This window comes from Balaenoptera physalus (genome assembly GCF_965194825.1).
Source record: "Balaenoptera physalus genome assembly, chromosome: 20".
Classification (NCBI taxonomy): domain Eukaryota; kingdom Metazoa; phylum Chordata; class Mammalia; order Artiodactyla; family Balaenopteridae; genus Balaenoptera; species Balaenoptera physalus.
Window position 1 is genome coordinate 52,955,045 of NC_138901.1, and position 26,442 is coordinate 52,981,486.

Below are 26,442 nucleotides of genomic sequence, written 5' to 3' on the forward strand. Positions count from 1 at the left end.
TGATTTCCAAGGAGGAATCCTCTGCTCACTCGGGAGGGAAGGGGACAGGAGGTGCACAGGCAGGTAGATCTGGAGAAGGAAGGGAGGGAAGAAGAGGGAGTTCCTGTCTTGTAAAATCCGAGGGATGGCTCTTGGCCGGGGAAGAGGGCAGGAGGCCAAGGGCCTGAGGGAGAGGGGAGGGGCTAGCTTGTGATGTTCAATATGGTAGCCACTAGCCAGCCACACCTGGCGAGTTAAATTCAAATGAATAAAATAAAAAATTCAGTTCCTTGGTTGCATGAGTCACATTTTAAATACTTAACGTCCACATGTGAATACTACATTGGACAACACAGTTAGAGAATGTTCCATCACTGGTGTTGGACAACACTGGTCTAGACAGAGCATGGTGATGGGGGTGCCCAGAGACCCTGCTTGCCTGGAGGGTCATGCCCACAGCAGGGTCCCTGGAGGATCCTTCCACACTGTCTCCAGTCAAGACCTCCCTCCCCTCTTTGGGATTCCATCCGATCTCCCTCCTGGGACAGCCAGCCCCTTCCTCACCCCTGCTTTCATGAGGCCACTCCTGGGGTCTCTGCTTGTCCCAGTGCCAGGCCTTTCAAAGCAGGGGGAGGGGCATGTGGAGGATTGGGAAGAGCTCCAACGATCGGGGCTGTGCCAGGACAGCGACCCGTGGATAGAGGTGAGCTGACGCCCAGCACTGCCTCTGCATAAGGGTCAGCTCACCACCTCCCACGGAGAGACCCAGAAGGATCTCAGAGATCGCTCAGCTTAGCCCCGTGTTTCACAGCTGCGGACACTGGGTTTCAGAGAGGGCTGGGAAGAAAGGGCAGAAGGCAGAGGTTTGAACTCATTCACCAATCCTTTTATTATACTCCAGCCCTTGATTTCCCAGACCTTGTGTTCAGACAGAGCCGGGCAGGCCTCGGGAGCTGGGGCTGGATCACAGGCAGAGAGCCCAGGATTCGGCTGAGGCTCCCACCCTGACCAGAGGTAGCTGAGTAAGGATTCATCACTAGAAGGGGCTGTCCTGACCTGACACACTTGAGGAGAAGCACATCCCCACAGAGGCGGGGTGGCATGCACCATGAGTCTGTGCCTGGGGGTGTAGGTGTGTTCAGATGGTTGTGTTTGCAGGGCCCAAGCTGTTCAAACACAGTGTGGATGGGAGGGGGCTGTGCGTGCGGGTGAGTGTGCACGTGGGGGGGGAGTGCATGAGACACCGTGTGGCTTCTGAGCACACCACACACCTGCTCAAGGCCCGCACCTGCCAGGGGATGCCGGCCCCAGCTAAGTCTGATACCTGATCAGGAGCGGTTCTAAAACTTAGGTCCTGAAAACGACCTGAAGAGTTTGCTATGCTTGCAGACCATGTGACCAGACGTGGAGTTTCTGGTTCAGGAGGTCTGGGGTGCACCCAGTTGCTGGCACTGCTTTTCTTTTTTTCTTTTCCTTTGGCCTTGCAGCTTGTGGGATCCTAGTTCCCCGACCAGGGATCGAACCCAGGTCCCTTGGCAATGAAAGCGCAGAGTCCTAAACACTGGACTGCCAGGGAATTCCCAGGTGCCAGCGCTGTTGATAAGCATCCCAGGGAAATCTGGGGCCAGTAAGAAACAGGGTTCAAGCAGAGCTCCAACAGAACTTTCTGCGATGCTGGAAACGTTCCATGTGGTTCAATAGGGCAACCACAGCCATATGTGTGTATTCAGCAGTTGTAATGTGGCTATTTGAGGAACTGAAGTTTTAATTTTATTCAATCTTAATTAATTTAAATAGTCACTGATGGCTAGTGGCTGCCATATGGGAGAGCGGAGGTCTGGAGACATGAGGGAGTAGGATGGATGGACAAGGGCCCAGAGGGAGAAGCATAAAACCCCGGGCCAGGAGTGAGTGAGGCCGGGGTGAGGCTCCCTTGGGGGCTGCAGAGTTGGAGCCAGAGCCCAGCATTGTGCAGGTCTCTCCCAGAGTCCACCCTGAGCTTCCGGCAACCTGGTGTCTGCCTGGCTGAGAGGGTGGGGGCGCTCCTGGGGAGACCCCTCCGCCCTGGCTGAGACCCCACCAGGCTCCCCGCCTACTGTGTCCAGTAGGAGTGGGGGGCGGAGGTCAGGACGTCTTCATGTTCTCCTGCAGGACCAGGGTGGAGCTGGTGGCCGCAGGGTCGTGCTTCCCCTGTGTAAACATTGGGGGGATGGAAGTCATCCCCGGGGAAGCAGCGGGTTCCCGGCACAGACGCGCAGGCCTGGGGCCTCTGAAGGGCTGACTCAGGGAGTTCTCTTACCGTCCCTGGCCCCATGTCCTCCGCGTACTTGAACTTCTTCTGCTTGTAGTAGTGCCTCCTGGGCAGGATGTGGAGCAGCAGCAGGTCACAGAGAACCGTCGCCTGAGGGCGGGGGCGGGGCGGAGAGCGCAGGGGATCTGGGGGCAGCGGCAGGACCCTCCACCCCCCACCTCAGCCTCTGCTGACCGCGGGGGCCAGGCTGAGTCCTCTCCAGACCTCAGGTCCTGGTGGGGACGAGGCACTGCAGGCCCCATCCCACCTCTGTCCCGCCCCAGCTCTGGGCCCCAGTTTCCTCAGACATACTGTGTGTGGGTCTAGGGAGGTGGGGTGGGCTCAGTAATAGGGAACAATCTCGGTCAGGTCTGAGGTGGGAGACTTGTTGCTGAGGTGTGGAAGGGGAGGGCCTGACCCCAGCGCAGTGACCCCATGACCTCAGCACTTACCACCCCAAAGATGCCAATCCCAGAGCCAATGGTGGTCATGGTGGGGATGATGTCAAACTTGCCAGCCTGGTGGCAGGGCCCAGGGGAAAGAAGGGTTAACAGTCAGAAGGGTCTGGTGGAAAAGGCCTTCCTCAGGAGCCCTGAGACCAGGCCGGGGGCCAGGGGCCTTCCCCACCCTCCACTGCTAGCTGGTCCCACAGCCTGCTGCCCACGGCTCTGGCTCTGCATGGAGACCCAGCTGCTGGTCAGGAGCCCTGGGTTTGGACCTTGGCTCTGCCCTCCCTGGACACAGGGAGACAGTGAGGGAGGTGTGGTCACAGGCTGGAAAGCCCTGCCCTCAACAGCACCTGGGTCCCCTCTGTTATCAGATATAGAAGTGCTGAATGAGGCCCAACCAACTTCCTGTCGCCTCTAACCACAGACACCCAACAAGCACCGGCAGGAACGGAGAATGTGTCTCTGGCTACCCCTCACACTGGACACTCACCTTGCCGTCCACGAGGATGTCAAAGCGAATCCCAAACACCTTGAAGAGGTGCCGGTAGTTGGTCCCATTCTCCACGAAGTGCCTGGCAAACCTTGGGGAAGGGGAGAGGTTGCAGGAGAGGGTGATGGAGAACTGTCTTGGGTCCAGAGCTCCCAGAGCATCAGGGATACAGGAGCCCTTAGAGATCCATGAGGACAGCCCCATGCCCCCCAACATTATATAGAGGGGAAATCGCAGGCCTCATTCCAGGAATACTGTATTCAACCGCTGCCCTAACTCCTGATGTCGGCAATTTCCCCAGCCAGTCCTGGCCAGGTGGGCCTCAAGGGAACCGAGAGCCAGGGGCAGGGCTCAGGCCTCTAAGCTCATGCTCCCTGCTTGGCCAATTCCAGGAGAATGGGAGTTTCCTAGGATCCACTGCTCCCCTCCTGGGGACACTTGCTTGGCCTTAAGGGGTTCTGGGAGTAGAAAAGCCCGCAGGACCCCAAGGAAGGAGGCACTGGTGGGGACCCGGCAGGCACCTGAAGTTGAAGCCTTGAGACAGGTTTTTCTCTTCATACAGCCCGTGGAACTCATAGACGGGTTTGCAGTGTCGCACATGCCAGTCCAGGTCACAGTGCCAGTCGATGGTGATGCCTACCACCCCGCCCTACCAGGGACACAGGCCCTCAAGATCCAGGGTTTAGGATCAAGAACTCCTGCCTTACAGCTGGTGCAGCTGTTTTCTGTTTGTTTGAGAAGAGACACTGAGAAGCTGCTTCAGGGTTGAGGTCCCGTCACCCTCTCTGGTCCTGCCTCCCACCCATCACATTCCAGCTTTCTGACAGTTTCTAGAATACACCAGGTTCTTCCTATCTCAGGGCCTTTGCACATGCAGTCACTCTCCCCCCGCCCGCCACCATTCCCCACAAGGCTGGTTCTTTCTCATCCTTTGGTCATTTCTCCTGGGAAGCCTTCCCTGACCACCACCCCCAGTCTAAAATATGCCCTTGTGATTCCCTCTGTGTTTTCTTCTAGAACACGTGTCACTTTGTAACCACACATTTATTTTGTGTGATTATTAACGCATCTCTTCCAAGACTGTCAACTCCACAAGGGTGGAGCTGTCTGTCTCATTTGCACTGATTCCTGAGTCACAGCGCAGGAGGCAAGTAAATAGCTGTTGAATTAAAGAGGGAGTCTGTAAAGACATGGGCTGGGAAGAGGAAACCTGAGAAAGTGAAGCTCCTCTGGGTGAGGCAAGGATCAGGGATAGGTGGGCTGAGCAAGAGGAGAGCTGGGTGTGGAGCTGGGCAGCTAGGCGGGAGGCTAGGTGCCTACAGACAATGCTGATGGGTGAGAAGTTCCTACTGGGGGTGGCAGGGAGATTTTTAGGAACAGGGGAAACTAACATTCAGCTTTCTGGTCCTGTGTGTTGCTACCGTGTAAACCCCCTCCAGGGGTTGGCAAACTGAGGCCTCAGGGCCAAATCTGTTTACACATTGCCTGTGGCTGCCTTTGCCCCATAGCAGCTGACCTGGGTAGCTGGAACAGAGACCATGTGACCTGTGGCCCATACTTATTCTCTGGCCCTTTAAAGTTTGCCACCCGTGTTCTCCATAAAGGCACTGTGGGTGAGTTGTTTTGGTGTGTGATGTCACAGAGAGGGGCTGATTTCCATCCCTGGATCCCACAGGAGTGTATGATAAGGATCACGAGGGAGCATGTACCTAGGATGCCTTGGGCCAGGCCACCCTGAAGTGCTGTCCCGTGCCCTCAAGACAATCCCGAGAGACTTGTACTATTATTGCTCCCACTTTACAGGTGCAAAAGCTCAGACACACTGAAGGTAAGAGACTTGTCTGAGCCAGGATCTCAACCCAGTCACACAGGTCTGTGCTCCTTATAAGGTATCGTTTCTCTGGGAATCCCACGTGACTGTGTGCATCTCAGCCTCCAGAATTCCCAGGAAACCTGGGCAGGCACAGGATTTCTCAGGGCCATGGGCCATGGGATTTAAGCTGCTTGTGTCTAATATTTAAAAAACAGTGGGCCCTCGGAAGACACCCAGGTGACATCTGCCTATGGCCATTCATTCTGGGCACCTCCTCTGTGCCAGGTCCATGCCAGGCCCTGCTGAGGACACAGGCCTGAACCACAGGGGCCCCCAGTATTAGAGGATAGATCTATATATATGCTCGGCCCACGCTAGGGACTGGGTGGGGTGCGGGGGTTAACTGGGCCTGAAAAGTCTTTTTTGGCCTGATGATCTGGGGGCCCAGCCCTCCCCACTCTCCTGGCACCATACCTTCTCGGCCAAGGTGCTAAAATTCTGGCCTGACTCTTGTACCACATAGCCGAGCTTGAAAACTGGGCACAGTGGGTGCAAGGTCTTGTGATAGAGGCAGGTCTTCATGTAGGCGGCATCTACCTCCTCCACCAGGTTGCGCCTACAGGGGCAGAGGGCATTGATGGTGGCAGCATGCCACCTGGGAGGGCACCCACCATGCCCAGGAGCTCTGGGGACCCCTCCCGGGCCCTAGAGATGCCCCTTCCCTAGCCCTTGGAGACTGAAGGCAGCCCACCCCAGGGGCCCAGCCCAAGCTTCTGCCTCCAGAAGGAAATCAGCATGAGTGCAGGGTGACAGAGGTGACAGGTTGAGACCAGCTGGAGCAGCCTCCGAGAGCCGCCTGCATTTCTGCCCGCTTTTCCCACAAACCTGGTGACCTTGAAGCGTGGAAAGCTGATGCTGTTCTTGATGAAGAGAGTGAAGTTCTCGGCCTCTCGGAGAAGGGCAGGGCTGGAGGAGACGGCACTCACTCACTGCCCCCTCCCCAGGAGTCCTTCGTGTGCCTACCAGAGCTGGGCTTGGTGTATGGGGCTGTGAGAGCCTATGGGATCTTCCTGAGTCATTGGAGGGGTGGGCATGCTGTCATGTGGACTCTCAGGCCCCTTGAGCAGAGGCTGGGGCATCTTTGGCCTGAGCTGCACAGATGGGGTGAGGGTGGGGTTGGAAGAAGGGGGCACAGAGCACAGATCCAGATGCCCCTCTAGTCTGGGCTGGGGACCCTGCTCCCAGCTCCCTGGAAGGACAGGGCATTACCATGGGATGTTGTCATCCACCTCCACGGGGCACCAGCCAAAGATCTCACACGTATGCACGATGTCGTTGAAGGCCACACACTTGCCTGTGCGGATGCCTGGAGCAAGGGTGCAACCTCTGGGTGTCCACCCCAAGCTGGGGGTGCAGAGGAGAACCCCCAGACCCCACTCCTAGGAGCCCCCATTGATGGGGTGCCCAAGAGCAGAAGCCTCGCTGGTTCTGGGACAGGGGAGGCCAAGGTCAAGGTGGCGGGAGGAGAGAGAGCAGGAAGGACTTCCTGGTGGAGGAAGCCTGGAGCTGACAGGCTGTGGAGGGGGACAGGGGGACAGGAGGAGGCCGACCTTACCTTGGGCCTTCCTTTCTGCCTTTCCCGGGGTGCAGCCACTATTATTCGTGCACGTGCCCCCTTCCGGGTTCTGGGGAAGGGGAGAGCTGCTGACCCCAGGCCCCCTGGGTAGGGTCCTAAGAAGATCTCCCCCACCGCATGGCCCTAGGGTGTGGGGCAGAGTCTCAGACCCCTTTGGAGTGACCCTTACTCACAGCCTCCTTCCCCCAGTCCCCCCCCAGGGCCCTCTGGGCTCATGCCCAGCTGCCCCAGTGCTGCTGTCGGCCAGCAGGGGTAGGGGAGGGTGGGGCTTGGGGGCTGGGCAGGCACTGAGGCTCAGCATCCTGCTTGGCACACAGCTGGGAGGGAAGCCTCAGCAACTGCCAGCGGTGGGCCATTACTGCGTGTGAACTTATGCTTGAGATTCCACCACTGTGGTGCCGCAGGAAGCCTATCTGGCTTCCCCTCCAATGCCCAAGGGGACCTCCTCTTCTGTGTTATTTTTCACTGTGGGTCCAAGAAGGGGGGATGGGCAACAGTCCTCACCTCTGCACAGTGGCCTTTGGCCTGCCGGGGGGTCGCGATAAAATTGGTCATGACCACAAAGGAGCTGTCCCCCTGGAAGTGAGAGGCCGGGGGAGGGGAGGGCAGGGCTCTGAGCTGGGAGAAGAGCCCCAGGAACCCAAGCACTGCCCTAGCAAGCCCCCAGAACCCACATGACACCCAGCAGCCTCCATAACCCATGACATCAGACCAGGGTGATGTTACGAGGCTGCTTCCGCCCCCCATTCACAGGGAATCTGAGGCCCACAGAGAGAGAGGAGCTAGGCTGGTCCCACAGGGAGGTGGGACAGAGCCTAAGCCAGCTCTGAGCCAGCAAGCCCTGTGGGCGGAAGGTGCACCCCCGAGTCTGCTCACCTGGGCCGGGAAGACGTAGTCAGCCACATCCCAGACCTGGGGGCCCAGGCTTGGGAGCTTCGTCACAGCCAGGCCCTTGAGTTTCACAGACACGCTGCTGATGAGGCCACTCGAGGTCTGGTAGCCCTTCTCATAGACGAACACCCACCTGCAGGGGGATTAGGGGGGAAGAGGGGCCAGAGTTGGCCGGAGCCATTCAAGGATGGCATGAGGCTGTGGGCCACCGCCCCTTCCGGCACCAGCTGGACGTGTCAAGTCCTTTCCCTTCCCCTCCCCAGATGCGCCTCTGAGCCACTCTCTGTTCCTAAAGCTACATCTTGGACTGAAGGCTGGAAGTCCTCAGCTGCTCCCCCTGCTGGCCTGCGCCTGGAGTTCCACCATTCTTTTCACTATGAAAATACTATTATTGGTTGGCCAGGGAGCAGAGCCCCTGAAGGTCTCTTTCAGAGCCTTTTCCAAGAGTAGCATTTGTTGGAGGCCAAGCTGCTTGGACTCCAATCTTCATCCCTATCTCCTTCCTTCCTGAGTTCTTCCCGCTGAGAAAGAGCAGAGTATGATGATGGCCGAGAGCCTGGCCTTTGGTGCCCAAGAGTCTGGGCTTGAATCTCACAGGCTGTATGATCTGGGGTAAACTAGTCTCTGTTTAGGGCAAGTCCCTCTCTGTTTCAGTTTCCTTGTAAAATGTAAACAGTAATAGTACCAATACTACTTAAGTTGTGAGTTAATGCCTGTGAAAGCACTTGGAATGGAAACTGGCATGGGCTAAGCACTATATAGACATTAGCTACTATTATCTCGGCCATGCCGGGAGCTCTTGGGGAGGGGGACTGACTGGAAGGGAAACCAGAGGGGCAAGTGGCCCTTTGAAGGGCTCACAGCATCTGGCCCCAGATGAGGCCCTTGTGGGTGTGGGTCAGGCTGGAGGCTTCCCAGGTTTCTCAGGAAATTTTGGCCTTCCCCTCCCAGCATCAAGAACCCCTGTTCCTCTGGGTTCTCCACTTTCAATCTGGGAGGTTTAGTGGGGTCAACCTCCCTCCTAGGCCCACAGTGGGGGGCACATGATCAGGGTTTGCCAATCAATGTTCCATTGCCCTAGCAACAGCAATGGGTCTAAGGATGGGCACACAACCCCGAGGAGTTTCAGCAACGCGGCCAGAATTTTTCTGGGAATTACTGGGAAAGAGACATCCTCTCTGTTGGGTGGCTAAGCAAGGTGTGGTTAGTCATCTGTGTTACCTCACGGAGAGAGCAAGCCTGAGAATGAAGCCAACTTAGAGAAAAGCCAGGCCAGTAGATGGAGAGGGGCAGACTCCTGACAATGTTGCTTGAGCACCTGGATCCTGCCATACCTGAAGCATGTTGAAAAGTCACTTCTGGACTTTTCAGTTATACAAGTTAATAAATTCTTTTCCTTTATTTAAGCCAGTTTGGGTTTGGTTTCCGTTGCTTACAAGTGAGAGTTCTGGATAATACTTCTCTCCAGGGTGTGGTCCCCTTCCTTCAGGAAAGAATCTTGGCGATTCATTGTAACTCTGTGTGTGTGTGTGTGTGTGTGTCCATGGTATCCATCAGAGTGTGTAGCTGTGTATCTCCAGGGCAAATCTGTGAGCACACTTGTGGCTGTGGCTGACTGTGGGGAGGTGTGTTTCTGCCCCTGTCACCCCTCACCCTACCTTTAGCCCACCCATCCAAAGCAGAGCTCAGAGCCCCTCTTCTGTCCCTCAGAGCTCAGGACCCATGACAGAATTCTCCAGGCCTCCTATTCCCAGCCATCACTAGCTCTCTGGGGGCTGTCTCCCTGCTCCAGGCTCCAGGAAGGCAGCCCACCAATGTCCTCCTCTCCCCTCCTATAGTCTACTCCTCTCCTTCTCCAAGCCCCCTGGCCCCCCAAAGCCTGGTGCTGGAGCCCAGACAACCCCTGCCAAGCTTAAGCGTGGTCACTGCTGCCCCCTGCAGGTCTCAGATGGCAACAGGTGAGGCATGACAAAGGCTCCCGATCCTCAGTGTCCTGAGCCTGCCTGCTTCCCTCCAGCCCCATCAGGGAGGGTGAGGCATCACCTATCCCCCCACTCTCCTTAGGTTCCTTCCTCCAGGAAGGCCTCCGGCTCCATGCCCAAGTTTGAAGCTGCTATTGAGGGGGATGATGGGGAGCTGCTCCGTATTCTGAACACCCTGCAGGAGAGAGAGGTCCCCGGCCTGCCTCTTGGGTGCCCCCCATCCCTGACATCCTAGTAGCAGCATTTCTCTCTTTGCTCAAAACCAACTCCTCACTGTATAGATAGAAAAACTGAGGCCTGAGGGAGTGTCCCTCCCGAGTCAGAGGCAGACCCAGGCTCGAGGCTCCCCAGCCCAGGACCCCGGCCCCTCCACTGAGCAGCCTGGCATCAATGTGTCTGCCAGGAGCCACACGGAGGCTGGGCCCTGGGGCTGATGTAGCCATTCCAGGCTGTGTCCGTTCCCAGGGGCTGTCAGTCCTGTGGCCCAAATCTGACATCAATGACCTCGGTTCTGATAATACCAGAATGACCATGGCGCCAGGCCTGTCCCTCCAAAGCCATGCTCACCTTGACCTGGTCTTGTGGCCAACACCCCAGAAAGGCCACCAAGGAGGCCTGATGCCAAAGACACCGGCATCTTCAGAAGCCCCTCCCCTTCCAGAAATTCTCTTTCCCATTCTCTCCTCCTCATCCTCAGTAGTCTCTCTTCTTCCACAGCCCCTTGTGGAAGAGGTCACATGGTGGAGTGGCTGAGAGTGTGGCCTCTGGAGTCACAGAGGCCGAGGTTCACATACCAGCACCGCCACTCACCAGCTGTGTGGCTTCAGGCTGAAGACTAAACCTCTCTGAGCACTAGATGTCTCAGTAAAAGGAGGTGAAGGCACCTACCTCAAAGATGCTGATCGTTCAACAAATATTTAAAAGCAAGGCCCTACCCCTCACTGAGCCATGGGCTGGGCTCCAGGAAGAAAAAGAGTCTAGGTGATTGTTTGGAGGATGTTCCCATGAGTTCTTTTTAAGGAAATTAACACAGTGCTTGGCATGGAGCAAGCACATAATAAATTATCCTATTTATTTACGGTCTCTGGTCCTCCTTCACCAATTCCTCCTTAAATGTTGATCTGCCCCCATCCTCTGGCTTCCATTCTCAGCCCAGGCAGAACCCTCAAAGGCACACTTTGTCCCCGATTTTTTATCTCCACTTCTGCACTCTCCTCCGAGATTCAGTTCCACACATTCAGTCATTCAACAGATATTTATTTATCGGACCCCTATTATGCGCCAAGGAAAAACAAACCAAGATTCTGCACTCAAAGAACTTATATAGGGGCTTCCCTAGTGGTCCAGTGGTTAAGACTCCGCGCTCCCAATGCAGGGGGCCCAGGTTCGATCCCTGGTCAGGGAACTAGATCCCACATGCCAACGAAGATCCTGCATGCCGCAACTAAGACCCGGCGCAGCCAAATAAATAAACATTAAAAAAAAAAAGAACTTATATAGATGTTGACTCTCCAACTGTTTGGTGACACAGATTCCTCCCCCCTGCCCTGCCTACCCTCCCACCCCCCTTCCAGACATCTCATAGGTACCTCCAACTTAACTTGACCCTTTGGAAAACAGTCTGGAAGTTCCTCAGAAAGTTAAACATGGAATTACCATTTGACCCAGTAACTCCACTCCTAGAGCCAAATACCCAAGAGAACTGAAAACATGTCCACATAGAAACTTATACACAAATGTTCACAACATTATTCACAAGCAGAAAGTGGAAACAACCCAAATGTCCAGCTAAGTGTGGAATTTCCATACAATGGAATATTATTCAACCATTAAAAGGACTGAAGAACTGAAACATGTTACAACCAACGTGGATGAACCTTGCAAACATGGTGTTAAGTGAAAGAAGCCAGACACAAAAAGGCCACATATTGTATGATTTTATCTATATGAAATGTCCAGAAGAGGCAGAGTAAGGGGTAGGGAGGCGCAACGGGGAGTGATTGCTAAGGGGTATGAGGTTCCTTTTGGAATAGTGCAAATGTTCTGGAATTAGATAGTGGTGATGGTTGCACAACTTTGTGATTATACTAAAAACCACCAACTTGTGTATTTTAAAAGGATGAATGTTATGACTTGTGAAATCCATCTCAAAACAAAAATTCAACTGGACCAAACTGAATGCCTCATCTTCCCACAGAACTTGCTCCTCTGGCGCCCTCATCCTGAAGGACGGCGCCATACTTACCCGAACCCCCAGGCTCACAGCCTGGACATGGCACCCTCCCTCTCATGCCCACATTCTTTGCATCCCTCCATCCTTCCCATCTCCCCTTGGCTTTCATCAAAGAACCCAGAGGGCTTCTTGTGGGGAGGCTGAGACACAAGAGGAGCTGGGGCAGATGCCGGGGCAGCTCTGGAGTGGGGCAGGGAGGACAGGTCATGTGGCTGGTGATACAGGGTATAGCCTTGGGCCACATGCTATCGGGCAGAGCATCTTTGGAGAGAGGCAAGACCAGACTCCGGGCCCAGGAGGGACTGAGTTCGGAGCTGGGGCCCACACTGGGGCTCAGAGGTTAAGCAACATGCAGTCTGCAGACAAGTCAGGCTGATGATTTATGTCTTTAAGTGTTTTGACTGAATCACCAACCTCTAAAAACCAAGAGATGTTCCTTTCACCCATAATTTCCAATTTCCCGCCGCTCTTGAGAAGTCAGGAACTCTGGCCATGCTGGGCACATGTCCTGATGCAGCAACGGTGGGCAGAAGCTGAGCTGTGGCCACCCCCAGTGCGGGGCCCACTGGGATGATGACCTGTCTTCCATGTTCGCTGCTTCTGCCTTGGCCTCACCCTCTCCTCTCATCACTGCTGCCTCTTCACAGCTGTCCTGCCTCTGGCCTCCACCCCCTACCCCAGCACCTGCCTGCCCTGGGCCTTCCCCTGTTAGACACCCTTCCGTGGCTCCCCACCACCTGCAGGAGAAAGCCCACGTCCCTCAGCTCAGCATTGAGAGGCCTGAGCCAGTGGCCCTGCTCACTCTTCCACCTCCTCTCCCTTGTCTCTATTCATGCTCCCTCAGCCTAGCCCTAGTTGACTCTTTGGGTGTTCCTTCCCTGCCCCAGGACCTTTGATCACACTCTGCTTTCCAGCAGGAGTGGCTGGACCAAGGTGGGTACCCAACCAGGCTCCACCAGTCAGGACATTCCCTTTCCTTGGCCACAACGACTGGTTCTGGGATGGGCACATGACCCAACCACAGCCAATAAGAGCTGGACCTGGGACTTTGGCTGGAACTCTGGAGGAGAAGACGCTTTTGTGCCCCAGGGCTGCTGGTGGCCATTTTTCCACTCTGAGGGCAGAGAGCCTGCCTGAGAATGAGGCCTCCACAGAGGAAAGCAGAGCCGAGAAGATCCTGGCTAGCTTCCTTGGAGAACCCAATGGGACCAACCTGAATTCCTCATCTTCCCATAGAACGTGCTCCTGCACCCTCATCAGGGAGGACCCAGCCAGGCCTGAAGCCCACATTGATTTTTCAGTTACACAAACCAGTTAATACCTTCATCCTTCCTTTATAATCCATTTTGATTGGATTTCTGTCCCTAGGAACCAAGAAGTTCCAGCTAATTCATCCTCAGCTTCTCTCTCTCCCCCTGCCCACTCTGTACCCCACCTCTGTCCCAGGGAACCTGTCACAGGCCTAGGCACAGAGAAGATGCTATGGAAGTGTCCCTGGATGTGTCTCTCCCAGCAATAATTTGTATCTCTCCTTATCTCTGATTGGTGCACTCCAAGATCAGAGGCATGTGATTTCATGAGCTCTGTGTAGGGGCGCACAGGAGGCCCAAGGGAAAGCCAAGAGCAGGACTGCCTGGACTAGAGGCCCCAGGCCTTTGCTCAAGGCTGGTTCCACCACTGTGCCACCTCCTCCAGGAAGTCTTCCCAGGCTCCCCTCCCCAAGCGGCATCCATAAATCCCCTTGAGACCCTCCTGTGTGTGCAGCCAGAGCCCCCCAGGCAGGGACATATCCCAGCACACCTCTTGTATGGGCCTGCGAGGTCATGGATGACAGCCCACTGCCTGCTCACCTCCAGCTACAGAGAGCTCATCACCTCCCAGGAGACAGCTCTGACGGCAAATTAACCGTCCCAATTTGAGATAGAAAGAGTGACATCTTAGCTCAGGCCGCCAGGGCCTCAGGTTCGCTCCCTCCACTTGCCCTCGACTTCCCGGAAGATTGTGACTGACAGAGAAAACAGCCTCAGTTTCCCTCCTTGGAGTCTGTTCGGGTTCTCAGCATCTCAGCTTCTCTGCCTCTGTCTCAGTAATTCCCTCTCCATATCTGAGCCTCAGGGCCTCTCTCTTCATCTGAGTGTTGTGTTCCAATGTCTGTCCCTCTGTCCAGTTCTGTCTCTGTGTCTGCCCACCCCCCATCTGGACTATCTCTCTGTCTCTGGGGTTGGGGTGTCTGGCTCTTCTATGCTCCCCTCTGTACCCCTGCAATGCCCACAGAACCAGAGAGTCTGACAGACAGTGGGGGCCTTGGGAAGGGGGGGTGGTAATTAAAGAAAGGCCATCCCTCCTCAGGAAAGGGCAAATTATTGAGCCTGCGGACAATGTCTTTGGAGGGGGTCCCCTAACCCCTGCTCCGTGGAACAGCTGGGAAACCGACGTCTGAAATTGTAAGACCAAGTGCAGGCTGGATTTGGTCAGCAGTTGCGGGCGCCTAGCTGAGCGGTCAGTGCAGCAGTGGGCAGTGGCCAGATGAGGGCACCAGAGACAGCAGGAGTGGCAGCCCCAGCTGGAGTCTGGGCGTTAGTGGGTGTTTCCAGGGACTCTGCCTTCCTCCCTCTGCTCTGTGACTTGGGCAGGTCAGTGCCCCTCTCTGAGCACGTTTCCTTTCCAGGATATCAAGACCAACTTTGGAGTCACACAGCTGGATTCAAATCCTGGTTCAGCCTTTTTCTAGCTGTGAGAACCAGGCTAAATCATCCAGTATCTCTGAGTCTCACCGACACTGAGGAGGCCGCGTCCATTTGGAAACTGAGCGCACTGTCTTGGGAGAGAGGAAGGGAAGGAGGGAGGTCGTGAGGTCCCCGTCACTGGAGGCATGTGTTCAGGACTGGATGGTGGCTTGGGGCATATGCTGCAGCTGGGGGTGGGGTGGGAGGACTGTCCCTTTCCCTCTGACAGTCTGTGACCAACACACAAAAGGAGGTCTGGCGCCGCTCCCAGTGCTGATCCGAAAGCAGAAACAGAGAACCACAGGGGCCACGGTGAGGACAACATTCTCCCAGCCTCTTGGTGGGAGGGATGGGCTGAGCCTCGTGGGCAAGCTCTCTCTTCCCTGGAGGGTCAGGAGTGTGGCTAATGGTGGAAACACATCGGGGCCCCATTAGAAGGTTCTCAGAGCCCTTGTGAGGAGGGAAAGAAGAAGGCAGAGTCAAGGCTGGGGATCAGGAGGCCCCAGTTCTAACTGGGCCTGGATGCTGACTTGCTGTGTGACCTGGAAACCCCACTGCTCCCCCTCTGGGTCTCTTTCCCTCACAAGCTCAGTGACACCGCAGATATCAAATTGGTTTGTGAACAGTAAGGAGGCAGAGTCCGAAAGGTGTCGGAGGGCTGGGTCGTGGCCCTGGCTCCACCCAACCAGCTCTGAGGCCTCGGGGGTGGGATGGATGGGGCAGAGGGTAGGTTGTTTTGGATGCCAGAGGCCCTGGGGGAACCAGGTGGTCACTGGCCTCTTGGTCAGCCCACCCTAGTTTGGTCTCACAGCAAAAACGGGGACATGGAGACCAGAGGGGCAGAGCTGCTGGGTGCCCCAGACCCCCCAGCGGGGGCTGAACCCCCTTCAGTGGCCTTGAGGCCTCCAGGACCCCCCTGTGGAGTCACTGTAAGTGGACATAGTGTCCCTGACACGGGGGCGTCCAGCCCCAGGGGCACCCCCAGGAGCCACACCCGATAGGCTCGTGCCCAGACACACGAGGGCACGTGCAACCCACACAGAGCCCTGGGTACGACGCACACGCATCCACACACCACACACACGTGTAATCACATAAGCACCTGCCCAGACAGCCAGACCAATCTCAGGAAGATGGCCTTTGCACGGGTCCCAGAACAGCAGCCCACAGGGGAGTCCCACCTACTTCTGCCCCTGCACCCCTGGGATGGTGGGACAGGTCCCCCGATGCCCAGAAAGGAGCTGTCATCCCCAGGACCAGAATGGACCTCCCACCTCTGCGTGACATGCCACCCTTAAGGCACCAGGTGTTCTGAATTTGAAGGTTTCTCTGCTCAGGTTCTGGAATAGACCAGGATGCCTTTACTTTAGGCAGGGCAGGTGAGAGCAGGGCCCGTCCCACTCTGGCCTGTAAAGTGGGGGGCGGCCTCCATCTCTCAGGAGCTGCGTGGCTTGGCTGGGAGGTCAGAGGTGGAAGGGCTCTGGCTGGGGCTGGCTGGGGCCTTGGCCTCTGACGCCTCCCACCCCTTGAGGGAACCGTTAGCAGTGAGTCAGTTCCTCAGAGCCCAGAGGCTTTGCCTCTTGTTCACCACATGACCGGAGGCAGGGCTGCCCCTCGTCCCAGTGTCCCCATCTAGGCGGCGGGTTAGCAGGCTTCCCTTCCTTCTGAATGGCACCAGAAGGGCTTGTCAGGAAGCATGACAGGCCATGGAGAGAAAGAGGGGCTCTTTGGGGTCATGGGAAGCATCGCAGAGCCTGGAGGACAGGCCCGGGTTGGGGGCTGGTGCAGGAGGGCAGCAGGGAGGGGGTCCAGACTCACCCAATGACGTAGACCAGAACCACGAGCTGGATCAGGCGGAAGACGACGCCCACCTTCTTGTTGCGCACAAGCACCATTCGGGGGGTGTCGTACTCGAAGAAGAAGGCGGCCAGCTCGTCCTGGAGCCGCCGTGCCATGGTGGCCCAGCTGGGGGCTGAGAACCGAGCCCCCTGCACGGCCTTGGCTCCCGGGGTGAGCCAGGCGTCAACACCCACGTCTACAGCGAAGCTTCTAGGGGTTTCCCAGCCCCTTAGGAAGAGCAGGGTGGGACAGGTGGCGCCAGAGGTCAGGAGTCAGAGGTCAGTTGTCAGCATTCGAGTTGGGAGGGAGAGTCCTTGGGTGGTCAGAGCCACTCTTGGCCCCTGGCAGGCAATGAACTGTGGACCAGCTGTGCCTGTGGACAAATAAATTCCCAAAGATAGATGGGGGCGGGGCCGGGGGGGCCACCCAGGCCCGGCCCCACTGCCCCTCCTGGCTCTGGCTGGGCCCTGCTGGGCCTCCGGAAACGGGAGCTGTTGGCAGGAAACCATGGGCCACCCGTCACAAGGCAACGATAAAGCTGTCAGCCCCCCACGAGCTTGGTAGAACAGAGCTGGGGGCTCAGGCCAGGGCCTGGGTGGAGTAGCCTCAGGCTGGAGCCCTCCCCAAACCAGGGACCCATCTCGTATCCAAACATCCTCCCCACCCTACCTTGGCCCCCAGGTGGAAAGCTCAGTCCCTGGGAGTCTACAGCCAGGAGGGCAGAGAGGAAGGAGGGCTGCTTCCGGTCCAGCTGCCTGACACTTCCTGAACCTGTGGCAGGACCCCCATCCCGCCCTTATAGACCACCTTCCATCCACCCATCCCTTTGGGTCTGAGCTTGGCCCGTGCCCAATCAACCTCAGTGTCGGGCTGGCACCTCCATCCCCCCACCTCTCTTGTCCTGGCCGCACCTCCACTACCCTGAAACCAGCACAGGGTGCAGGAACCCAGACACGGCGAGGGTCGCGTCTGTTACACATCACTGTCGGGCTCCCAGAGCCCAGCAGGGAAAGCCTGACATCAGACTGCCTCAGTGAACACCCCTGGCTGTGCTGCTTGCTGTGGGGGCCTGGGTACCTTGCCTCACCTCCCTGAGCTTGCTTCCTCATCTGTGAAATGGGGCAATAATGGGACTTTCCTCATAGGTAGAGGCCAGGGGATGGGTCCTGACAACACTGAGGACAGAGAAATTGAGGCCGCTCCTGCAGCCCCTGCCCTCAACCCCAACCCAGGCCCTGAAAGCAGGGGTCCTGGGGGCTGGGCTGGGGCAGGTCCTGTGTTAACTCTCCGAGCATCAGAGCTGGAGGCTAACTCCCAACCTCCCTCTCATTTTGCAGGTGAGGAAACTAGAGCTCAGAGAGGAGAAATGAATTGCCCAAGCTCAACCTGCACGGTACAGGAAGCCCCCGCTTGAAGCAGGAAGGTCTCCCTGGCCCTCCCTCCACCCAGGCTGGGTGTCCTCGGGGCTCCCTGCCTCCGCCCGCCCCGTTCCAGGCTGCCCCACCCTGAAGGCTGATGGGAGTCTTCTTCCTGGCGGGCCTTTAGCTGGGAAATCACTCTGGGCAAGGAGCCAGGCCCCAGGGCTGGGAATCCCAGCCTCCTGTCTGAGTAGAGCTGCCTTCTAGACAGCAAGGGGCCCCCAAAGAGGGCCCCTCCAGCACCCCAGGCCAATCCCCCCATCAAACAGATCAGCCTCACCCAACACAGAGTTCCCGCCAATCTCAGGCTCAAGGGTCTGTCCGGTGATGCCGCCTTCAAGAGGGGCTGGTGAGTACCACGTCCTGGCTTTTCTAAGGAAGATCCAGAGATGCTGGGAGGCAGAGCGGAGGTAGCCACATCCCCTTGGCCTGGTCTTGACCCCAGACAAATGGGCCTGTCCTCTTCCCAGCTGACCTCATGGCCCTTGGAATAGCAGGCGCTGGACATGAACTGTTTGCAGTGGGGGTGGGGTGGTTGCTGACACCGTGTCTGAGCCATCTCTGTGCCCCCCTCCACCCACCCTTCTCAGGAACAGCACAGCACACTTGGGAGGGTGGCAGGCAGTAAATTGGGGGAGGGAGGTAGGGGAGGGGGAAAGGAAGGAAGGAGGGAGGGAGGTGTGGAAGGAGGGAGGGGGGGGATGAAGGAAGGGAGGGAGAAAGGGAGGAAGGGAAGGAGGGAAGGAGGGAGGGAGGGAGGAAGGAGGGAAGGAAGTCAGGCAGTCCTTCTCCAGTCTGTGTCTGTGCCCTTCACTCCGTCACCATGTTCTCCTCCTTCTCCCCTGCCTCCTCCTCCTCTTCCTCCTCCAAGGAGCTAGGCTTGCTGACAGACAGATGGACCAATGGACAGACAGACTTGCTTGGAGCACACACATGTGCTCCTGTTATAGCCTCGGTTCTGACCCTGACACTCAGAAAACAGGATGCCCCGGAGGACAGTCTCATTTGGGGATGTTATCATAACCAAAAATGTGTCCAAAACAAAAAGAAATAAAAGCAATTACATTTCTTTCCCCAAATTCCTTTTCTTGTGAATCACTCTGCGAGAGTAAGACAGGCAGCTGATAGGGTCAATGTCCCTTTCACTGGTTCTAAAGTGCATCTTTCCATTGAGGCCTGTGCTTTCCTGCCCTTGGCCCCCACTTCAGCATCCCCAAGGACAGATATCCGTGTTTGTTCTAGGCATTTTGGGAAGTGAAGGAAACCTAGAATTCTGCAGGCTTTTCTTTACAGCAGCCCCGTGATGTAGGCTCAAGAATTGCCATTTTACAGATAAGGACACTGAGGCTCTGGAAGCTAAGGGCCTTGGCCAAGGTCACACAACGATTAGCTCCCATATCTGCTGGTGGCCGGGAAGGAAGCTACCCAAAGTCTGAGATCTTGGCCCAGAGCCCACCCTAAGACTCCAGCCCTTCAGAGCCGCCAGACCTGCCTTATAAGCCCAAAGGCCGGATGGCCTGAGCGGGTACTGGGCCGGGCCTTGTAGGGAGGCAAGGCAGTGCTGCCAAGCTTGGCCCCAGGATGGCCTCCCCTGCCTGGCTAAATTTAGCCACTCTGTGAGGGTGGAGGGGGCCTGTGTGCCTATCCTGGAGGCCAGCCCGGGCCCTCAAGGAGGTCGGCACAGGCTCCAGTGGGTCTCCTTGGCCACTCAGGGTCCCAAGGTTGCAGGGGCCACACCTCTGCCTGGAGAGGAGCTTGGTCCAAGCTCCCACACCAGCTGGTCCGGCCTCAGTGTCCACACAGCCTCTCAGACGCTGGCTGGAACAGGGCCCTGGACTGGCCTAACTGGACAGTCTAGGGGAGGGCGGGGGAGGGCGGGCATCCATGGGGAGGCCACTACGGGGGTCCCCAGGCTGGCTTCTCCCCACTGCCCAGATCTTGCATGGCTTCTCTGGCCTCTTCGTCCCCTACTAAGGGCCTCGATCCGGCTGGAGCCCCTCTGCCCGAGTGTCCGAGGCATCACAACCCCCTGGTTCTCCTCCATGCTTTTGGGCCGTCTCCCCTTGGTCCTCAGCCTCTTCCTGCCCCTGGAATGTGGGGACTCTTTGGGGCTGGCCTGGGCCAATGCCCCACAAACACTGCGCACACACCTGGAGGCCCGCCCCCTGCCGACGCTGAAGCCGCTACACCTACAGCAGCCGCGTGCCCGCCACCTCCTCTGGCTCCCACCTCTTTTCTCTTTCTTCTAAATCAAACTGCACTAAGGTATAATACACATGCAATAAAATGTACCCATTTCAGGCACACAGTTTGATGAGTCTTGACAAATGCATGGAACTCCCCTCCCCTCCCCAATCCCTCACCCTTGAATGTTCCCTCCTGCCCCTTTGCTGTCAATCTTCCCCAACTCCCAGCCCCTGGCAATCACAGATTTGCTCTGTTGTTACAGCTTTGTTTTGCCTTTTCTAGAACTTTATGGAGGTGGAATCGCTCAGTATGGGCTCTTTTTGGTTCTGGCTTCTTTTCCTCAGCACCAGGGTTTTAAGCATCATGCATTCTGTTGCATATATGGGTACGTTGCTTTTTATTGCTGAGGCATATTCTGCTGTATGGACATGCCAGTTTGTTTATCCTTCCCCCGTTGATGGACATTTGGGCTGTTTTCAGTTTGGGGCTACAATAAATAAGCTGCTGTGGACACAGGTTCAGGTCTTTGTGTGGACACGTCTTCATTTTCTGTTTTTGCCCTTCCATTTTTCCCAGTGCAGCCCTAATGGGCATTCATCCCTCCTGGGAGGGGTGCAGTGTGGGGGGCCGTAGGAGCACAAAATCCTGGCCTCTGGAGGGGGCAGGGGGAGGCCACGGGCATCTTGGTCACTGCCATCCACGAGCCAGTGCGAAGCGTGCCGGGGCTTTCCCCAGAATTCCCTCTTGGGTCAGCGGCCGTGAGGTAGGAAACCTCTGTTTACCTTGGCCCATTGGGCTCCATGCTGTGGGCTGGACAAGGCCGGACTTGGGCAGGGCTGGGTGGGGATGGAGGCAAAGCAGGCCTGGCCACATGCCCCAGAGGCTGCCAGGAGCGCTGGAGCTCGCCTGCCTCCTATGTAAGCCCTCCAGGCCCATCTTAGCGCCGCTCGCTGCCTGTCAGGATGAGGGCCAGCTTGATGGTCAGACTTTCAGAGGGCCTCAGGTTCTTTATCTGTAAGACGGAGCCCTACGCCCTGCCGGGCCCATCTTATGGAGCTGGTTGAGGACCCGGAGACGAGGTAGATGAAAAGGCTTTGTGATCTGAGATGGACCTTGTTCAAGAGGGAATCCTTCTGCCCATCCCCGGCTCCTGCTGTGCGCTGTGTGTCACATCCTGTCTCCTAAATAAAGCCTGGGAGCTCCGAAGGGTGGGTCCTGCCTGTCTCCTCTGGTCACGGCCTGCTTCCTGGACGTGCCATCCTTGCATTACACGGGGCCCTGTGCTCAGAAGGGACCTGCACTTGGTGTATTGTTCTGCTGCCACTGTTAAGAAATTCTTAATTTTTGAACAAGAGGCTCCCCATTTTCATTTTGCACTGAGCCCCACAAATTATACAGTTGGTCCTGCCTCTGGCCCTGTGGGCAGGGCCTGAGTCCCCTTCCGAGGGCAGTGAGTCCTCCTTTCAGAGGAGGAAGTGAGGGAGGCAGGGGAACACGGCTCTTCCCTTTCCAGAGCTCCCACTTTTGGAGGGCAGGGTCACCTGGGCGAGTCAGGAGTTAATGTCAAGCAGCCTCACAAGGCCCTGGGACAGTGTGAGCCCCAGGAAGCCTTGGGGAGGTGCATTTGAGCTGGGCTGGGAAGGACAAGAGATGGATGGTACCTCAGGGAGACGCAGGACCCCTGGAACAGCCAGGGCTGGGGCCCCTCTGTGGGGAGCAAGTGACCCCTGATATTCAGGCTTCAGACCCAGCCCTGCCCCAGAGAGTGCTGGGCCCCTCCCAGCCTCATTTCCCTGTGAATCGTGTGTAAGGGGCTTTGATCACATGCACAAACTTTCAAGTGCTGTACACGTGAGGAGAAGGCAGTCAGGCCTCTGCTACGGGGGCGTGGCTCCCCGCCCCCTGTCTGAGGATGAGTTCTCCCTCCAGCTGGCGTTGGAGCCCCAAACCTTCACTCACCGCTCCTGGGGGAGGGGGCACAGGCGGTGGGAGCCCCTAGGGAGACACCAAGGGGGCAGAGGGGGGGCTGCTCTCCAGGAAACACGCCGATGGCCCTTGTTGCCCCAGACACTCAACCTTTATTTCTCTACCAGACTGCACGTCAGCAGGTGGGTACAGGGCCCTGCCCCCTCCCCAGACCTCCCTTCCCCCAGCAGGAAAGATGCAGAGAATCTCTGGGGGCTCCAGGAAAGTCCCACCCGACTCTGATTCTCTCACTTTCGAGAGCGGGGAGGGCGGGAGTGTGGGCGGAGGAGCCACTGAACGTGGAGCCCATTTGTCTGCAAGGCAGGCCCAGGGGGCCTTTTGATTCTGGGACCAGGACAGGGATGCGGGTCTCGATTTACACATAAAATAATCACTTTGTACACTCTCCAGGAGGGGCGAGGACGCGCGGTCGTTTACTCACTGCTTTTTCTGCTCTTAGCTAATTTTCGCTCGAGGGGCAAAAGCTGAGTGAAGAGAACACTTGTGTCCCGCAAACGCTCTTTTCCCATCATCGGAAGTGAGCCACTTGCATGTTCGTCACTCCGGCAGGGAGGGAGGGAGCGGACGTGCCCTTGGGTAGCTAACCATCCTTCGGGACGTCCTTTTGGCCCATGGGTGTGGGGACTCAGGATCACGCAGCCGTGCAGACCTCGACGTGGCCAGGCGCTGGGTCAGGGTGGCAAGGCTCAGTGGTCAGGGACCCGAGGATGGCTCGGGTCTCAGGCGCCAGGGACACAGAAGGTGAATCCGTCCTCCGCTTGGCAGAGCAGGCAACACCAAGACGGCGTGTGCTTTGTCGGCTTGGAACAGAGAAACCTGAGTCTGGGGGTGCGCCGAGCTGAGGCAGGCAGGCTGGCCATCTCCCAGGAAAGGGGGTCCTTGCTCCGCCCCCCTCCCCTGCTCCCGTGTCCCTCTCTCTGAGCCTTCCACCCCCTGCACACATAAACACAAACAGGCGCAAGCCCTCGGGAGCTGACTCCGTGGAAGCAGAGTGGAGTGGGCCGTCCGCCCTCGCTGTGCACAGTGGGGCCTGGCTGTCCCCCCTTCACCCCGGGCCAACCAGGCCCCAGCCCAGGCACTGAGGGAGAGGTCAGAGTGGCTCCCAGGAGAGCTCTGTCTATGCAGAGACGCAGGTCGCCAAGGAAATGCCCTGCCTCCAAGGAAGGGGAAGCAGGCTCCTGAGCGCACTTGTGGATCTGGGGAGGAGGGCTCTGCTGCCAGCTTCTGGGCAGGCCCCTCCCGGGCTGCAGCTCCTGGGCCAGAGCTTCAGGGATGAACTGCCCAGGAGAGCCCTAGAGACCTGAATTACAGAGCCCCCAGAGAGATGGGAGTGGGGACAGAGACCCCGGTACGGGCCTGGAGGTGGCCGCCCCGACCTCAGCAGGGCCCAGTGAGCAAGCAGGTGAGCGTGCAGGCAGGGGGGGTTCGGGGGGGGCGAAGGCTTGGGCACCATCACTCTGAGGTACACACTGGAAACTCCACTCTGCTCCCGGCACTCACTTCTGGCCCTTTTCTTCTGGAAGAAAACCCGAGAGTGTGTTAAGATGTACGTATGAGAGCACACATCCAGACTGGTTCCTTCTGGCCCCTTCTGTCCTCCTCTTTCCCTGGGATAGCCCCACTCTCCCACGGTATCCCTCGGTCGGCCCCCAGCCCCGCTACACCCCCTGGATGTCCCTGGCGCTTCCGTCACCCCACATATTCCATCACCTCCCTCAGAGCATCTGATGCACATTCTCCTCTTGGTTTCCAGTTTAGGGAACCACTACCTACCATCATGAGGTCCAGAAACCCTGGCCATCCTTTACTCCTCGCCCATCCCACATACCAGGCCTGCTATTTCACTATCTTCATCTCTCTTCCTCCGCTGCCCCCACCAGGACTCAAAGCCTCTCACCAACACCCTCCTGTCCCTGGCACCACGCTACAGACCTAGCCCATCACTCCCTTCAATGGCTCCCCAACTGCCATGAGAATAAACTCCAAACCTGCCTCATATCCTTAACCCTCCCAGATTGGTCCCCACTCAGTCTCTCCAGGCCTCCCCTCCCTTCAGCCTGGCCCGCAGGCCTCCCCTCCCTTCAGCCTGGCCCACAGGCCTCCCCTCCCTTCAGCCTGGCCCGCAGGCCTCCCCTCCCTTCAGCCTGGCCCACAGGCCTCCCCTCCCTTCAGCCTGGCCCACAGGCCTCCCCTCCCTTCAGCCTGGCCCACAGGCCTCCGCCTGACAGCTGCTCAGCCACACCTGGGCAGAGCCAGGTGGTGGGGTAAGAGGGCCCTGCCCCCGACCCGCCAGGACTGACCCAGCACCCATAGCTCTTCCCAGGACACATCCCTCGTAAAGCATGGGGGAGCCACGAGCATCAGGCCTCAGCAAAACTTCCCTAAAAGGCCACCAGGCTGGCTTGGGGACGTAACAGGGTCCCCTGTCTCACCCCCGCCCTGTCTGCCGTTAGGAGGCCCGAGGGACTGCGGCTGCACAGGGCATAGCTGTCTGGGCTGCCAGCGGGCACAGTCCACCCCACCTCTCAGATGTGGCCACAGATACCCAGCCTGTGTCCGTCCTGCGGCTCCCATGGCCGCTCCTGAGAGCAGAGCACCACCCTTACAAGCTGAGCTTCACCAGGACCATAGTCAACATCTCAGGTTAACGGTGGAGGTGGAGGCATCTTCCGGGACCAGCTCACCCTGCGCTGGGCCTCAGCGTCTCCCTCCCAAACCAGCTTAACAAGCCCCACCAGCCTCCCTGCCCTTAGTCTCGCCCCCATCTACCCTCCATGGTCACCCCAGTCCCTCCCATGCTTCCACCCTTCTATGGCTCCCTCTTCCCTGAGGATAATGTCCAGGGTCCTTACCTTGGTATCCGAGGCCCCTGCCACACTCTGGCCTCAGCCCTCTACCCTGCACTCCAAGCCCCAGCTCCACTAAAGAGGCCAAGTCTCATGAGCCCAGCCTCTTCTCCACCAAGTTCAATCCTCCCCTTTCAAACCTCTGCCCAAACCCCACCTCTTCTAGAAACCACCCCCAACCGTGGCCCAGTAGGGGCTGCTCCCTCCCCAGTCCTTCCAACCTACCCGGTCCTGCTAGGGGCCTGCTCCCCTCCCCCACCCAAGCCAAATCCTCTGTCATCCAGTAGCCAGCACTGGAACAGTACCCAAGACATAGGCTTCTCCCATTGGCTGAGAAACGTTCTCACTTTTCAGCTTTCTCGAGAAGACACGGAACCTCTTGGCTAGGGAAAGCTCTTAAAGACGAAGCTGCCCACATCCCCCGGAGGATGTGGGGGACTTTGCAGGCGAGTTAGTGTGGTCAAGGTTGGCCGGCAGCCTTCCTGGTGGCCCAGCCCTGTGCTCCAGCCAGAGCTGGGGCTCTTGCAGATGGAGTTTCAGATGACAGAGCCATTTCCCTGCCTTCAGTTCCCCAGAAGCACCCAGAGGATGGGCCCAAAAGAACCATGCAGGGGGCAGAATGCCTTGTCTGGCTTGGCTCCCCCTTCCTCCCCGGACCTGTGGACTCCAACAGACCTTGCTTTGACCGAGCAGCACCCACCTCTACCCTCGGCTGAGCCCCCTTCCTCCCCGCCATGTGTCTGGTCACCCTCTGGACAGACCTGTAGTGGGCCAGTTTCTCCAGAGAGAGGAGGCCAACTTGTTTTGGCCTTTTTAATAAGATAAAATATTGGCAGTGCCTGGGAGGGCTGGCCAGCATGGGAGATGGGGGCTGCCCTGGCCCCTGCGGAATGACAGGCACATGATCTGTTTATGGGCCCCCACCCCGCCCCGGCACCCTCCCCTGGGCCTGGGACACATTCCTGCCAGAGGTGGCCCTCAAGGACCCAGCTGCTCCAGAGCAGGCCTCAGCCATCTCTGGGCCTAACCCGGGGCTCTCAACAGCAGCCCGGCCACAGACCTAGAGCCTTGGCTCAAACTCCCAGGAACAGGGACTTTCTCACCCCTGCCTCCTCCCTCCCTGGGCAGCTCGGGCAGTGAGAATGATGCTGCCTCCCTGGCCCTTGGCAGGGTCAGAATCACCCACGCTCTGAGCCCCTGGCAGAGGCAGGCAGGTGGACACCGTGCCCCAGCCTGCTCCTCCGCTCACCGCCCCCCACCCCAACCCTGCCATCTGTCCTCCATTCCCGGGTTAAGGCAGACCCAGAGCTGTGAACTCAGAAACAGAGAACCGCCTGGGAGACTGTGCTGAGAATGCCTGCATAAAAACAGGCCTGGGGCTTCCCTGGTGGCGCAGTGGTTAAGAATCTGCCTGCCAACGCAGGGGACACGGGTTCGAGCCCTGGTCTGGGAAGATCCCACATGCCGTGGAGCAACTAAGCCCGTGAGCCACAACTACTGAGCCTGCGCGTCTGGAGCCTGTGCTCCGCAACAGGAGAGGCCGCGACAGTGAGAGGCCCGTGCACCACGATGAAGAGTGGCCCCCACTCGCCGCAACGGGAGAAAGCCCTCGCACAGAAACGAAGACCCAACACAGCCAAAAATAAATAAATAAAAAATTAAAACAAACAAACAAAA

The 26,442-nt window shown here is 57.6% G+C and overlaps 2 protein-coding genes across 9 annotated transcripts in view; both read right to left on the reverse strand.

The window, feature by feature from the left end:
* P2RX1 (purinergic receptor P2X 1) lies at nucleotides 1-25,586 on the reverse strand. 3 transcript variants are annotated; one of them, XM_082443865.1, is made up of 14 exons: nucleotides 24,772-25,586; nucleotides 16,308-16,701; nucleotides 7,534-7,681; nucleotides 7,162-7,233; nucleotides 6,637-6,706; nucleotides 6,291-6,387; nucleotides 5,907-5,987; nucleotides 5,496-5,637; nucleotides 3,730-3,857; nucleotides 3,209-3,299; nucleotides 2,722-2,787; nucleotides 2,279-2,380; nucleotides 2,076-2,169; nucleotides 1-69 (listed from the first exon to the last, which is right to left on the reverse strand). In XM_082443865.1, the coding sequence occupies exons 2-13, from the start codon at nucleotides 16,442-16,444 to the stop codon at nucleotides 2,104-2,106; spliced, it is 1,200 nt and encodes a 399-aa protein (XP_082299991.1). In that variant the 5' UTR covers nucleotides 16,445-16,701; nucleotides 24,772-25,586; the 3' UTR covers nucleotides 1-69; nucleotides 2,076-2,103. The 3 variants fall into 3 exon arrangements, with proteins under 3 accessions (XP_082299991.1, XP_082299990.1, XP_082299992.1); XM_082443864.1 differs by lacking the exon at nucleotides 1-69 and having other exon boundaries at nucleotides 1,727-2,169; XM_082443866.1 differs by lacking the exons at nucleotides 1-69; nucleotides 2,722-2,787 and having other exon boundaries at nucleotides 1,727-2,169.
* Nucleotides 21,989-26,442, reverse strand: part of ATP2A3 (ATPase sarcoplasmic/endoplasmic reticulum Ca2+ transporting 3) — a 34,120-nt gene continuing 29,666 nt past the window's right edge. For 2 of the 6 annotated variants that reach the window (XM_082443818.1, XM_082443823.1), the window contains one exon: nucleotides 21,989-22,719. In XM_082443818.1, coding sequence (XP_082299944.1) covers nucleotides 22,613-22,719 — 107 coding nt within the window. In that variant the 3' untranslated portion in view covers nucleotides 21,989-22,612. Of the gene's footprint in view, nucleotides 22,720-23,030; nucleotides 23,436-26,442 lie in introns of those variants that run through there. The other 4 variants (XM_082443820.1, XM_082443822.1, XM_082443821.1 and 1 more) reach the window with 4 other exon arrangements.